The sequence below is a fragment of the Raphanus sativus genome, chromosome 6 (assembly GCF_000801105.2).
Source record: "Raphanus sativus cultivar WK10039 chromosome 6, ASM80110v3, whole genome shotgun sequence".
Taxonomy (NCBI): Eukaryota; Viridiplantae; Streptophyta; class Magnoliopsida; order Brassicales; family Brassicaceae; genus Raphanus; species Raphanus sativus.
The window spans coordinates 48,470,450-48,484,066 of record NC_079516.1 but is presented as its reverse complement, the minus strand read 5'-3'; the positions used below and the strand labels follow the sequence as shown (position 1 = coordinate 48,484,066).

At 34.9% G+C, this 13,617-nt stretch overlaps 4 protein-coding genes across 4 annotated transcripts; 3 read left to right on the top strand and 1 right to left on the bottom strand.

Moving 5' to 3' along the window:
- Nucleotides 1-322: 322 nt before the first annotated feature.
- Nucleotides 323-2,328, bottom strand: LOC108809418 (uncharacterized). Its single transcript, XM_018581557.2, has 4 exons — nucleotides 1,683-2,328; nucleotides 918-1,058; nucleotides 640-723; nucleotides 323-563 (listed from the first exon to the last, which is right to left on the bottom strand). Exons 1-4 carry the CDS (start codon nucleotides 2,208-2,210, stop codon nucleotides 441-443), a joined length of 876 nt encoding a protein of 291 aa, XP_018437059.2. The 5' UTR covers nucleotides 2,211-2,328; the 3' UTR covers nucleotides 323-440.
- A 589-nt stretch (nucleotides 2,329-2,917) lies between these two features.
- On the top strand, nucleotides 2,918-4,243 carry LOC108809054 (uncharacterized). The gene is made up of 4 exons (XM_018581179.2): nucleotides 2,918-3,402; nucleotides 3,493-3,639; nucleotides 3,771-3,848; nucleotides 3,933-4,243. Exons 1-4 carry the CDS (start codon nucleotides 2,983-2,985, stop codon nucleotides 4,164-4,166), a joined length of 879 nt encoding a protein of 292 aa, XP_018436681.2. The 5' UTR covers nucleotides 2,918-2,982; the 3' UTR covers nucleotides 4,167-4,243.
- A 1,347-nt stretch (nucleotides 4,244-5,590) lies between these two features.
- LOC108806983 (ribosomal protein S14, mitochondrial) lies at nucleotides 5,591-6,553 on the top strand. The gene is made up of 2 exons (XM_018579210.2): nucleotides 5,591-6,205; nucleotides 6,291-6,553. Exon 1 carries the CDS (start codon nucleotides 5,674-5,676, stop codon nucleotides 6,163-6,165), a length of 492 nt encoding a protein of 163 aa, XP_018434712.2. The 5' UTR covers nucleotides 5,591-5,673; the 3' UTR covers nucleotides 6,166-6,205; nucleotides 6,291-6,553.
- Nucleotides 6,554-7,454: 901 nt separating this feature from the next.
- LOC108813227 (protein DUF642 L-GALACTONO-1,4-LACTONE-RESPONSIVE GENE 2) lies at nucleotides 7,455-10,641 on the top strand. Its single transcript, XM_018585719.2, has 3 exons — nucleotides 7,455-7,707; nucleotides 8,886-9,395; nucleotides 9,890-10,641. The coding sequence occupies exons 1-3, from the start codon at nucleotides 7,596-7,598 to the stop codon at nucleotides 10,468-10,470; spliced, it is 1,203 nt and encodes a 400-aa protein (XP_018441221.1). The 5' UTR covers nucleotides 7,455-7,595; the 3' UTR covers nucleotides 10,471-10,641.
- Nucleotides 10,642-13,617: the final 2,976 nt, after the last annotated feature.

The following is a 13,617-nucleotide window of genomic DNA, read 5'->3' as shown; positions in this document are numbered from 1 at the left end:
ATAAAATGTACATATAACGTAACTAATATTATATATATATATATTCATACAAATACAATATATTATATATACAGGAACTTAAATAAATTCATGGACTTAATTGTTTATCAAACAAGGGTTTTCTTTGAAATAAAATTTCTAAAAGAAAATTAGGTTATATACGATATACATGTGTGTTCATTATTTTTTTTTTTTTTTTTGAAAAAATGTGTGATCATTATTGTATAATTATAAGAAACATATATGGTAAACACAACTATTTAGACATTAACTTTCTAGTTTTTATTGGATGTCCAAAGAACCGAAGTTTTGAAATTCACCATTAGCCCCCTGGGGTGACATTTTTTTTGTATTTTCTGGTCAAAGGGTGACATATATTTTTCTTTTTTTAGGGACGACACTATTTTTAATAATCAAAAGTATTAATCACATCTTTCCAATTAAAATGTTGTAATCACTCTTTCGAAACTGAAAGGGTCAAATCCTTCGCCGATGGATTTTCTGAATTCTTTCCAATACTTCTTGGCTTCTGTATCTTTGTCTAGCATTGTGTATATAATTGCCTGTACTTGAAACGATTAATTAGTTTTAACAACTAACACTGCGAAATAAACACATAATTATATTATGTTGTTGAACCTTATAAAGAGGAATCCGAATATCAGAAATCAGGGCATTCTCATCATTTAGACAACTGTACTCAGAAGCTTCTTGATACCTTTCCTGGAATATCGTTCAAATATACTAATCATTAGTCATATATAGACAAGTGTTTAAAATATGTCAAAAAAAAAAGACTAAGTGTTTAAAATAACTGTCAATTCATATTGATACGAAGAAAATTAAAATTAATAATAGTAAAATAATACCATTGTGCATATATCATTGTATACGAAATAGAAAATAATAAATAATACCAGCATTATTAGAATTTCAACTAGAGCCATCTGCACATTGAAGGCGGCCTCAGGCTCGTTTTTGTATCGCATGTTTGCGTCGCGAAGGAGCTGCACCGCCTCTTCGCATTTTCCTTCCTTCATCTTCCGCACCGCCTCCATCTATATTTCAAAAATATTAAAGTTTTTCTTTCTTTTTTAAATTGATTGATCTTGTGGCTATAAAGTTATAGGGAGGGAGGGGGGGGGGGGGGTGAAATTCTAAAGCTTTTTTTTATAACCTAGAGATATCAAACGGCCGAAACCGACTAGTTTTTTAGAGATCTATTCATCAGCGTCAAATAAATATAGTTGCTCAAATAAAAATGTATATCATCTAATCATCCAAGCTTGTAGTATCACTTGACCGTGCTTGAGTGGTTTGTCTTCTCAGACTTCTTAATTAGTATATGTACGTGTTAAGCGTATAACTAATTGGTTTGTTAGTATTTTGCATAAAATTTATGTAAACGCTTTGAAATGAAAAAAAAAGACAGATATTTCAAAACAAATCAAACCTCATCAAAGTGGTAAAACTTGCAATGTGTATCCATAATTATTTATTTTAGTATATGAATATTTATAATATGAATATAGAGACCAAACTGAAATTAAACAAACTGTAATTTAAATAAATGTTTTATTGAACCTTTTTTTGTTAGAGGTGATTTGTATTAAAAAGGTTTTTGGGTAAATGTAAAATATAACCAAATAATCCTTTTGGATTTATAAGTTTGCAAATTGTACCTTGATGGAATCAGTATCTTCCTTCGAAGGAAACGAAGGGAGTTTTTGAAGATTGAATGGTCTTTGAGAAGGAATGGGTTTAGCCGAAGCGAGCATTGAGCTCACTTCAAAGAGAGACTGCAATGCGTACTTAGCCGGCAAAGGATACATCCCTGAAGAATCTGATACAGCTGCGGTCGGTTTCCCGGTTATGATCATGTCGGCAGCGCTTGGACGCACAGCTGCGGCGGCAGAATAGCTCATATTTTTTATCTTAAAGCCGAAAATACTTAAGGCGCAAGCAAGTGCAAGGGATGCTCCCGCTGCCATTTTTAACGGCTTTAAGAGTTTTTTATCATCTTGATGATCACTTTTGCTATTTGATTTGGCCATCGTGATCGGTGGTCTGATGAGCAAACGACCGTTTTGACTGCCATTGGAGGGAAAAACAAAAGGTTTTTGAGATCCAAGAGTTGGTTTATTGGAGGTGAAATTAGAGAAAGGAAGTGTGATTTTCTGCGTATGGCCTAGAAGAAATGTAGAAGCCATTTCTTTCTAAGAGGTGAAAAAAATTATAAAGGATTTTTAATGCAGTAGTTGATCTTTTGTTAGGGTTTGGTTCTTAAGTTTTTGTTTGTGTTAATTAGTTTCCTTGCTGCATAGAAGATGTGAGAGTTTCACGGATTGTAAAGAAAAGCATTCATTTGTTACTTTAGACAGAAGTAACATCAGTTTGACAGAAAGGCATCAGAGAATGTCGCTTAAACAAGCAAGTACGTATATAATAATATAAGCATATATTTTATTTACTGTTTTGGTATTGTTTCTTTTCCGAAAATGTTTTTCTGATATTTGTTTTTGTTTGCTAAGTGAAGATGTTTTTCTGATATTCTCTTTGAAAGATGAAATATTTAATTTTAAAGTATTTTTTGTCGGCAATTTTAGTGTATTTTTTTATCTTAAATTATGCCGCATATTTAAATTGCGGGTCAAAATAAAAACTTTGATGATTCGTGTATTAACATTTTGATTAGGAATCAGGATATGATGAAAAAATTGTTATGTCTTTCCAAAGTGTTGGAAACTTGGAAATACCGATGGCTACATATTCTTGGTTCGTGTGCCTTCTAGGTCAAAGTATAATAACTTCTTTACTTGTGATGCAAGTGTAGTGTAACATTAGAATAACTTGAGTGCGTGCTTTCCTCTTCCCTTTGCAATCCAAATATCTGTGTATAAAATAAACTTTCAAGAAGGAAAATTTATAACATATAGCATTCTAAAGCACAAAGAATCAGACAAACAAATATTTAGTAAGTATATGGTGAATCGGTCCAAGAACAAGTTCACCATGAAAACAAAATATGGAGCAGCAGTTGCACCCGTCTTCGTCCTTGCTGGTGCCTATGTTGCTTGGAATTACATAAATCATCGTTTATGGAGTAAGAAGGACGACGACAACAATGGTCGAGATATCAGAAAAAGCAACCATAAAAGCCCTGTGGAACAACGAAAAGGCGCTAAAAGCATTAGTAAGGAGGCTTCTTTAGCAAGACGTGGAAAGGATCAGAAAACCCTCTCAAGATCTGTTTCAATGGGGGCTATTCGAGGAGGAAAAGTGGCATTGCAGAGATTGCTTGATTTGCACTCGTATCATCTTGATACTTCTTCCCTTGTAAATGCTGAGACTGAATTTGAATCTTTGCTTTCCAAGGAAAAGCCGGATTTTGGGTTGCTTCAGGTTGTTTCATATACAAAATCTTTTTACCATTTATTAGGATTCCCTTAAATTCGAAGTCGTTAGAACACTATTTTCTTCTTCCTCTTGTAGAGAGACATTGTGAAGATGGAAATGAGTGGAAAAGAAGCAAAAGGAGTTGAGATATTGAAGAAAGCATTGGAGAAAGCAAAAGCAGAAGGAAAAGGTCATGAGGCTTATGAGATTGAGATGTTGCTTGTGGAGATGTTGATCTACATGGTTTGCTCTTTAAATTTTTTTTTTTTTTGCTCTTCAAAATCATTTCTCATATATATGATTATTTTCAGTATATATTTATAAATACTTTTTAAAACTCTTCATAAAATACATATACATCTTTACAAAAATAGGGAAACATTGAAGAGGCTTTAAAATGTAAGTGTTTAGAGGATGATTTCATTACAGATGCCAGACGTCCTCTTTACCTGGCAAGTCATTGTAATCCTTAACTATACTAAAATTCCATTTATCATTTATGTTCAATTAGTTGTCAAATGTTGTTTATATCTCAGACTATAATATATTACTTCCGTGGAGATCCTGAGAAGCAAGTCGAGGAGACGTTCAACAGGTTCAGGGAGATTCAGATGGGTCTACAATGGCCTGGAAGCTCAGAGGAATGTGAGACTCACGAAATCACATTAGATGAGTTCAAGAAAGTAATGGAATCTCTCAAGCACGAAATTGAAGACAGCAAGAAAAGACAAACCGTAAACTCAATTCCACGTGAGACAAAAGAAAATTGACTTGGAAGATATGTTTCAATAATTTCAAGAAATGGTGTTGTTATCCATGAATTAATAGAAAAATTTGGTTCACTACTCCTGAAAAACAGACATCAACTTATACCAATCTAATATATGTCATATTCAAATACTGTTTCTTCAATATCAAATATCGTCAAAAATACATTTATCAGTAGGAAGACACAAATGTACATCATTTTGCCAACTAAATCCTACTAATAATTGATATTTTTAACATCATCCTGAATACTAGTCAGAGTTCATAATTTGAGTTCATAACAACAACTAGACTTTAACCCGTCCAAGGACGGATATTTGGTTTAACTTGTAAAAATCTTATCAATTTATACCAAATTAAAAATTATTGGATTTTATAAATAATAGTCCACGTTCTTCGCTATCATATTGTTATTGTATTTAATGTACTTGTAACACAAAAATACTAATATATATATATATATATATATATATTGCATTGTTTATTTGATATTGTAACCATAATATAGAAAATGTAATTTTTAAATTAATAATAACATATCTATCGTATTAATTGAAAAAAAATCTTGTTTGAGAGAAATATATTTTTATCTATGTATTATATATAAAATATAAATATCAATAACTATAATAAACAATCAATAATTACAATGGTCCAATAAATAATCTAATTATCAAAATGGATATTAATAGCAAATTAAATAATGTGTCACAATTCTATAGTAACAGTTTTTTTTAAAACATAAACCAAAGATAGATGTTATCTTTGTGTCCAAACTACAAGTTATTTTTTTTTTAACTTTGCAATTCATGTTGCCAAACAAAATTAAAAGATAGTTCTACTTTAATAAGATAGATGAGAAATTTATTTATTTTATGAACATATTTTTATCCACTATTTTTTTTTTTGACGGCAAACGGCTATTCTATTACTCAAACTTGAGGTGGTATGGGTAACCAGACCGGAATAGAACAACCAACAAAAAGTAACTTTCTATGGAATGATCTAACTGTCTTAGCTAAAAAGTCTGAAATCTGATTACGCGCTCTCGGAATATAAGCAATCTTGAAATCCGGAAAGCATATGAGCAATGTCTTTATCCTTTCTAATTCCGTAGCAAAACTTGGCCAAGCATGAGGTTCCTTGATCATTGCAATCAATTCTTTGCGGTCTAATTTTTATCCACTATTTTAGCTAATAAATATGAGGTTTGAATATAAAACATGATTTTTTTAATCAAATATGTAGATTTATGAAGAAGAAAAACTGAGGAAAAGTTGTTACTTGTGGATTTTGAATTTAGCAACTTTTCCCTTTCAATACCAAAAAGAAAAGGCTTTATAATTCAGAATAACAGGCCCAACCGAGCCCAAATTAAACAGGCCCAAAACAATTTTCACCATTTGCAAGAAGAAGCAGTAGCTTTGCATCGATCCGAGGACTGAGCTAAGCTAACAGAGAGAAATTCAAACCCTAATCCAATCCCGCGACGCCAATCTCCCGAAACCAATGTCCAATCTCCGAGGAGTCCTGACCAACGTATCTTCCTACTGTCAACGTTCCTTCTCTCAATCGGTTCTGCTATGGCGGCGATCCGTAGTCAACCCTACTCCCAACAACAACATCGCTCAAACCCAACACAGACACATCTCCACGACGCTTACGAAACCGGCGTCGTCGAAACACAGCGGCACGGAGCAAGGCGTGAAGCGAAACAGCGCGGATCACAGACGCAGACTTCTCGCGGCGAGATTCGAGCTGAGAAGGAAGCTGTACAAGGCCTTCTGCAAAGACCCGGAGCTTCCTAGCGAGATGAGAGAGAAGAACCGTTACAAGCTGTCGAAACTGCCGAGGAACAGTGCGTTCACGAGAATTAGGAACAGGTGTGTGTTCACTGGTCGGTCTCGGTCCGTGACGGAGCTGTTTCGGATGTCTAGGATCTGTTTCCGTGGGTTGGCGAATAAAGGGGAGTTGATGGGTATAAAGAAATCGTCTTGGTAAGGGGGCTTTTTTTTGCAAGGGAAGTGACCGAACCATACAAGTAAGTGTTAGCTTTGAGTTTCTCGTTTGTTGTTGTTCTGTGTGTATTTGTGTTATGTCTGATGCATGAGTCTTTTTGTTTCTAGGAATCAAACAACTTTTGGCGGCTACTGTGTAATGATTCATTACAGACACTTTAGTTATGATCTCGTTTTAAAGACTCTTATAACACAAAGGGCTGCTTCCTTTTGTTATGATCTCGTTTTAAAGGTTGTGGAAGTTATTCTAGCGATTCTCGTTGAATAAGATTTAACACTTGTCGAAAGCGTTGTTCTTTTTTTATGATCTCGTTTTAAGGATTGTGAAGTTATTTTGTTGTTGAAAAAACAAAGCCATAAGGTTTGATGCATTTTCTAAGTAGTATGTGAAAACAAAGACGTGGGAGCAATTTACTTGGGAATATAATGTTCAAGTATTAGGTGGTGTCATTTGTTTAGTCAAAACTTACGGAAAAGTATAATATTCACTAACTAAAACACTTAAATAGAATAGAATAGAATAGAATTGATTCATCCCTCATGTCGTATGCTTATGTGCTATTTAGGATTTGATTAAGCAAAATCTGGCAACAAGTAGATACTTTTGGTTGCTCTATAGTAAGGTGAGAGCGTACACAATCTTAGCTGTCTTAAGTTTCTTGGTTTATATGACTAAAATATAAGACAATCCAAGGTTTACCATTTTGTAAAATTACACAACCGCATGAAAAAATATCTTTGAAGGCACTTTGATTCACCATTCAAATGCCTCGAGTCTAAAAACAGCAGCATGAGAGTTTTGGTGAATAAAGGACGATCAACCATCCGGAGTAAGGTTTCTGAGGGAGAATCCTCGATTGTGCTCACCTTTACTATATACTTGCATGTTAGGATTCATGGTTTTTGCCTGAGCAGTGGCCACATTTCTGCTAAGGAACAATGTGTCTCTGACAACATCTAGTGATAATGTTTCTGAAATCTATTCCTCACTATCTAAAAGATGTGGTAACAATGACTGCCCACTTGTTATTTTTTTTGTCTACACATCTCATCGAATTTTACAAAAAAGGGAAATGTTGTTATTGGTCCAATAAATGAGTATATGGAAGAAGCTAAGTTCGTGACAAAAAAAAAAGGAAGAAGCTAAGTAAGCCACTGTCACGTAGACTACGACCACCACGCGGTTTGTGGTCAAGAGGGTCCCAAAATGGATACATTTCTCAATCTATTTTTTTTTTACATATCCTTCAAAATCTCAATGGGCTTTACGATTAAAATCATTAAAGAAAGGGTTATAGAACCAAAAAAGAACAGCTGGGAGGATTTACGATTAAAAAGGACACTACACTTCCCTGCTTTTGCTCACACTGCCCAAAAAGAACTCACAGAAACACTTTGACTGTTCAGAGAGAGATGGTGCTCTACAACAACGATAGTCGTAAATCGGTTTCCGTTCTAATGCTCCTGCTTGGTCTTTTTGTGATTGCTGCGGCCTCCGACGGCAAAACTTCGCCGGTGGAAGACGGTAAGTTGTTATTCACTCACACAACCTCATCAAATTTCATGGTTTGTTAGGCTGCGTGTTGGGCTTTTCTCATAGTATTAATGTGTTGACGAAAGCATGGTTGGTTTATTTCCAAACAGAGGGCCACCGTTGCCTGTTTTACTTGATTCTTCTCTCTAAAATTGGGTACTTACAGATCTAGATAAGAAGCTTAAATTTGTACAAAAGTTGGTTTTCTTTTGATTAAATTTAACATATATTAAAAAAAAAGATACAGAGCTTAAAGTTAAATTATTCACTTGGATTCTTGAGTTTTGTTTTATTGTTTTACCCCAGTCTCACTTCTTCTCAGTCCTCTTTTGCTTAGTATTAGCTTTTTTCCCTTGTCTATTTTTTTTACTGTTAGCTTACTGCATAGCAATGAGTAAAGTTTGAGAGTTGAGACCATTAATCCTAATTTTCAATTTAAGCCATCACAATCATAAAAAGGCTTTAGGGTCATCTTAGGTAAAAGAATAGAAAATCCCTTCTCAGCTCCTTAAGTCCCGCTGTATTCAATTTAAATCTCCAACAGTCAGGACTGAGAACTATTTTTATTAGTCTTTACTCTTTTGAAAACTAAATTACTATTAGTAGCACTATTAATTGGATCCTTAAATTCGTCTAGTCATTTCCATGTCCTTAGGAAAAGGGCACTCGTAACTGTAGACACAAGACCCACATATTCATTGATTCCCACCAAAGTTAATGCGTGGACGGTGGACCGGAGATAAGTAACGGTTCTGTTCTCGTGTCTTCTCTTTACTCGTGTCTCTCTGTTTATAATAATAACTAGAATGAACAACCGCTGATAAGTGTGAACTCACGAGAAATGCAAGGGAGAGAATCTATCTAGGAGGATATAATTTGTCTAGATTACAAATTCCTGAGAGAATGTAATAATAAGGCCCAAAAGTGGACACTGAAGATGAAATATATCATTGCTGTTTAGGGGACCAACTGATTGTTATCCATCTCCATCCCATATAATATTTTCTGACACCATTTTTAAATACCGTACTTATCCCTTTTTCCCTTCATAAACTATTACAAGTACAGTAGTAACATTTTTTTTTTGTAATGTTAGTTTTATAATTGTTTGTAATAATAAATTAATAATTCATGTAATTAATTTCCTATTTTGCCGGGATTTTTTTCAGGCTTGGTAGTTAACGGTGACTTCGAGACTCCACCGTCAAACGGCTTCACTGATGATACCACGGTCCAAGACGCCACCGAGATCCCTAGCTGGCGATCTGACGGCACGGTGGAGCTAATAAAGTCCGGTCAAAAACAAGGCGGGATGATCCTGATCGTTCCCGAGGGACGCCACGCAGTGAGGCTAGGAAACGATGCAGAGATCAGCCAAGAACTCACGGTGGAGAAAGGTTTCATCTACTCCGTCACGTTCAGCGCCGCCCGTACGTGCGCGCAGCTAGAGTCGCTTAACGTATCGGTGGCTTCCGATGAGCCCATCGCGTCGCAGACCATTGACCTGCAAACGCTCTACAGCGTTCAAGGGTGGGACCCTTACGCTTGGGCGTTTGAAGCGGTTGAGGATCGCGTCCGGTTGGTGTTTAGGAATCCTGGTATGGAGGATGATCCTACTTGTGGCCCTATCATCGACGACATCGCCGTCAAGAAACTCTTTACTCCTGATAAACCCAAAGGTAATGTTTTCTGTCATTTGTTTTTTGCTAAAATACCCCTTAAGTTCTTCTTCTTGCTTTAGACTGCCCCCTTGTTCTTGAATCTTTTGATTTACCCCAGTAGAAGACAAGTTAAAGTGAAATTAGCCAACATCATAACCCATTTATTTCCCTTCTTTTATGTTTTGAGCATCAAAAGTTCATAAACTTCAACTGCACACCTAAATGTATGTTTTCGAATCTAGCCCCTATATTTCTTTTATATTTTTTATTGTGGATGCAAATTTCTTTTTGCTAAATTTTACCCCAAATAACTCCTTCGTTTCTCCCTTTTTTTTGAGAATTTGAAGTTTTTAAAACTTCAACTGTACCCCTAATTTAGCATGCTTTCAAAACAAACCCTTAAGCTTCTCTTATTTACTGTTATTAATACCAAATGTTATGACTCTTGCTAAATATTACCCCAACAGAACCAAAATTCCCGCCATAAATAACGAACTTCCGTATTTTAACAGGCAATGCAGTGGTTAACGGAGATTTCGAAGAAGGTCCATGGATGTTCAGAAACACGACCCTAGGCGTTCTCCTTCCGACGAACCTCGACGAAGAAACCTCCTCTCTTCCCGGCTGGACCGTCGAATCGAACCGGGCAGTTCGGTTTATCGACTCAGACCACTTCTCGGTCCCTCAGGGAAAGCGAGCGGTGGAGCTTCTATCGGGCAAAGAAGGCATAATCTCTCAGATGGTCGAGACAAAGGCCAACGTTCCGTACAAGATGTCTTTCTCGTTGGGACACGCGGGCGACAAGTGCAAGGAGCCTCTGGCCGTGATGGCGTTTGCTGGCGATCAAGCTCAGAACTTTCACTACATGGCGGAGGCGAACTCGAGTTTCGAAGTCTCCGAGTTGAATTTCACGGCGAAGGCGGACCGTACGAGGATTGCCTTCTACAGCGTTTATTACAATACTAGGACGGATGATATGAGCTCCTTGTGTGGGCCTGTGATTGATGACGTCAGGGTTTGGTTCTCTGGGTCTAGTAGAATTGGATTTGGTTTTCCAGTTTTGGTTCTTGTACTCGCGTTGGTTTTTGTTTAGATTGTTCCGGTTTAGGTTTCCTTGGATGTTCAGAATATGTACTGGCAAACCGGGGTTATATATTGCTTGTTCAAGTGTTATATGGTTATGTTCATATGTATCGGTTCAAGTTGACTAGAAATGAGAGAGTCATTTGTGTTTTTATTGTAATGCATGGTCGAGTTTGAGACGTTTTGATCTTTCACTGACTCTAACTTAAGTACTTAACCGAGAATCATACAATAGTACTATTATAGATAAGCATCAATCAGCTGTTGAGTTTATTTTCGCTGATCTGATATGAATTGTTTCCACTAGGCTTGGTCGAGAAAGTTGGTCTGGTTGAGGTAATGACAATACTTATCGGGTACGTCTTTAGATCCATCCTCTCCTAATTGAGAAGTTCACTGCCACTGTTTATATAATCAACAGCTGCCGCAATTCTATCACCATCATAGCAATATAAAGCGTCTTTTTATTTGTGTGATGAAATTGTCGATAACTTTATTGACCTGCTCATGTACACTTGATCAGCTTGCAGACTTTTTTTACTAAAACTTTTAGACAAATATAAACGTTTCAAATATGCGGCTATATTTGAATTCTTAAGGTTTGGTACGTGTTTGAACTTTTGTCACTCAAAGCTTCACTGTATATGACGAGTCATGGGTGGAAGAGCTTTGTTAGTCGTCAATGATTGAAACCATGAGAAACGGCTGCGATGACGACTCGTTTTGATGACCTCGGTGGATTTAACCTAATGTTGCCATGTCTGCTCAAGTGTCTTGTATTTGCCAACAGATGATGTGAATGTGTTTCGTCGTACTGTTGTACCGTATTTTATTTTGGGCTTTAGTTGGATCTGCAATTCATTTTTTTTTTATTATATCATGTACTGTCCGTCCGATTGCATTTTAGCGAAACATTGGACGACAGAGAAAAGTTGGAGTGCATCCGTTGTATGTCACCCTTATCTAAACAGTTCTCAGGATTCATGAGGAAAGTGGTCTAGAAGCTTCCAGAGGCGTGCTCACCTTGTTATGAGAAAGGCAACTGCCTTAGGCCCCAACTTGTATAACACATTTTAGGGCCCCATTTCAATCCCTCGTTCAATTGGTTATATTGTATATATAAACTTCTCTTAGTTTTGGATCTAAACAATAATTTATTTATGCTATTTAGATTTGTTTCATGCTATTTTAGCTTGTAAATTTTTATTTTTACTATTGTAGTAATACATTTATAAGCTTAACATCTAACATATCTAACTAAGCACATATTTAATTAAATAATTATAAAATATTCATAAATAATTTCAAATCTTGTATTTTTGGTTTAAGTTTTGTATTCTTTTAAGAAATAAGATGTTTAATCTTTCATATGAACTTATAAAATATTAAATACATAATTGTTTTGTAAGGTTTTATGTATATAGATATTTATTACTAATATGGAAATGTTTTTACTCTAGCCTTAGGCCCCCAAACACCTAGGCACGGTACTGGAAGCTTCGAAAGTCGTTGAATCTGAAAAAAATTAGTTCTTTTCAAACATAAAATCTTTACTGAGCTAATAACGTTAATTGACTACTACATAGTATATTATAATACCAAAGAATTAGGTGAATAAGTTACCCCAATATACAAATTAGTGGTCACATATTCCGAGTGATCTTTCAAAGTTGAAAGGCAATTATGTATTCTAAAGAAGATGAAATTAGAAAAGTCAATATACCAAAATGTTTTAGTTAAAACAAAACATGTAATGTGATTCTTTATTGACAAAATTATAATGTATTCTAGATACTTCAACCCTGAGCCAACTAGTCAAAAGAATAATTTGAACTTTTTACAATTATTTTAACAAAAGGATATGATTTTGTAATCGAAGCGTTATCTAAAACATTAATGACACACGTAATTACGTCTACACAATGAAGATGACTTAAATAAAAAGGTCAGCGACGTTGATTCTTAGGAGTAGATCAAGAAAAAGAATCTTCATAAACCCAAAAATATTCATCAAATATGTTTGCTCCGAGAACATTTTGTTTTTGACGTCGTATATATGTATATCAAGAGTTTTCTTTTTTTGGGGGGCCAACATCAAGAAAGTTTGTTATAATTGGATAAAGAAGTCTTAAAAAGCTGGTCCTCAACCACACTATACATCGTATAGCGATAAGAATTTGAACACTTATAAGATAAAAGTGTTAGCACTAATTTACGTGATTAATTATGTGTTGATATGTTATCAGGGATCTCGTTTGCAGACCACATAATCTGTAAATAACGAATTCAATCAAAAGTTAAAAGAGACACATGAGAGTTAGACCACTGGGGCACTGGAAATTTAGTTATCAGTGGTGCACGGTGCACCACATTCTTAAATTTGGCTACTAACTTTCCTGTCATAAATAATTGAAAAAGGAAAACTGTTTCATGAGTTAGGTTATAAGAAGACAATAAAATAAAGAAGGAATGTAACTTCTATTGATTCAATTCATCATCTACATTTGTCTATATAAGGAAAAGTTTCAACCTGCGTGAAAGCATTTTGGCCTAATATTCAAAGTTTAGATTTTTTACATCAAATATAGAATTTAATTTCTAAAAAATATTTTTTTTTTGTAAATTATATATGAAATGCAAAGTTTGAAAGTTTTAGAGTGTTACAAGCAGAACCCTCTTTGTGGTTATGTGATGCAGGGAAAGAATAATTATTGATAATGTCGGCGGAACTGTCTAATTGTCAATTTAAATGTTATGCAGAAAATTTTATTGCGAAATTATTGTCCGTAAAATTATTTATGACATTCATCATGAAACAGATGGAGTATTGATCACCATTTAATTCTTAAAAAACAATTGATTGCATGGTTGATGTGTTCCTTTAACCATTAGTTTTCATTCATTTCGTAACTGCTATTTACCAGCAGCATTTGTGAAGTTTTAATTGTTTTAAGATCAGTTATATGACAGTTGTGAAATGGATCTCGTAAAACATAGTGATAGTTTCTCATATAATAAATCTACTTCACTCTCTTTTCTTTTCTAGATTGTTTTATTTAATTTTATTGTTGATAGATCTTATAAGAGTTTTTCACTGATCATGCTCTCATTTTGATGTCAAAAGAAAGAGAGAAAAAAAACAGCAATGGATCACCGG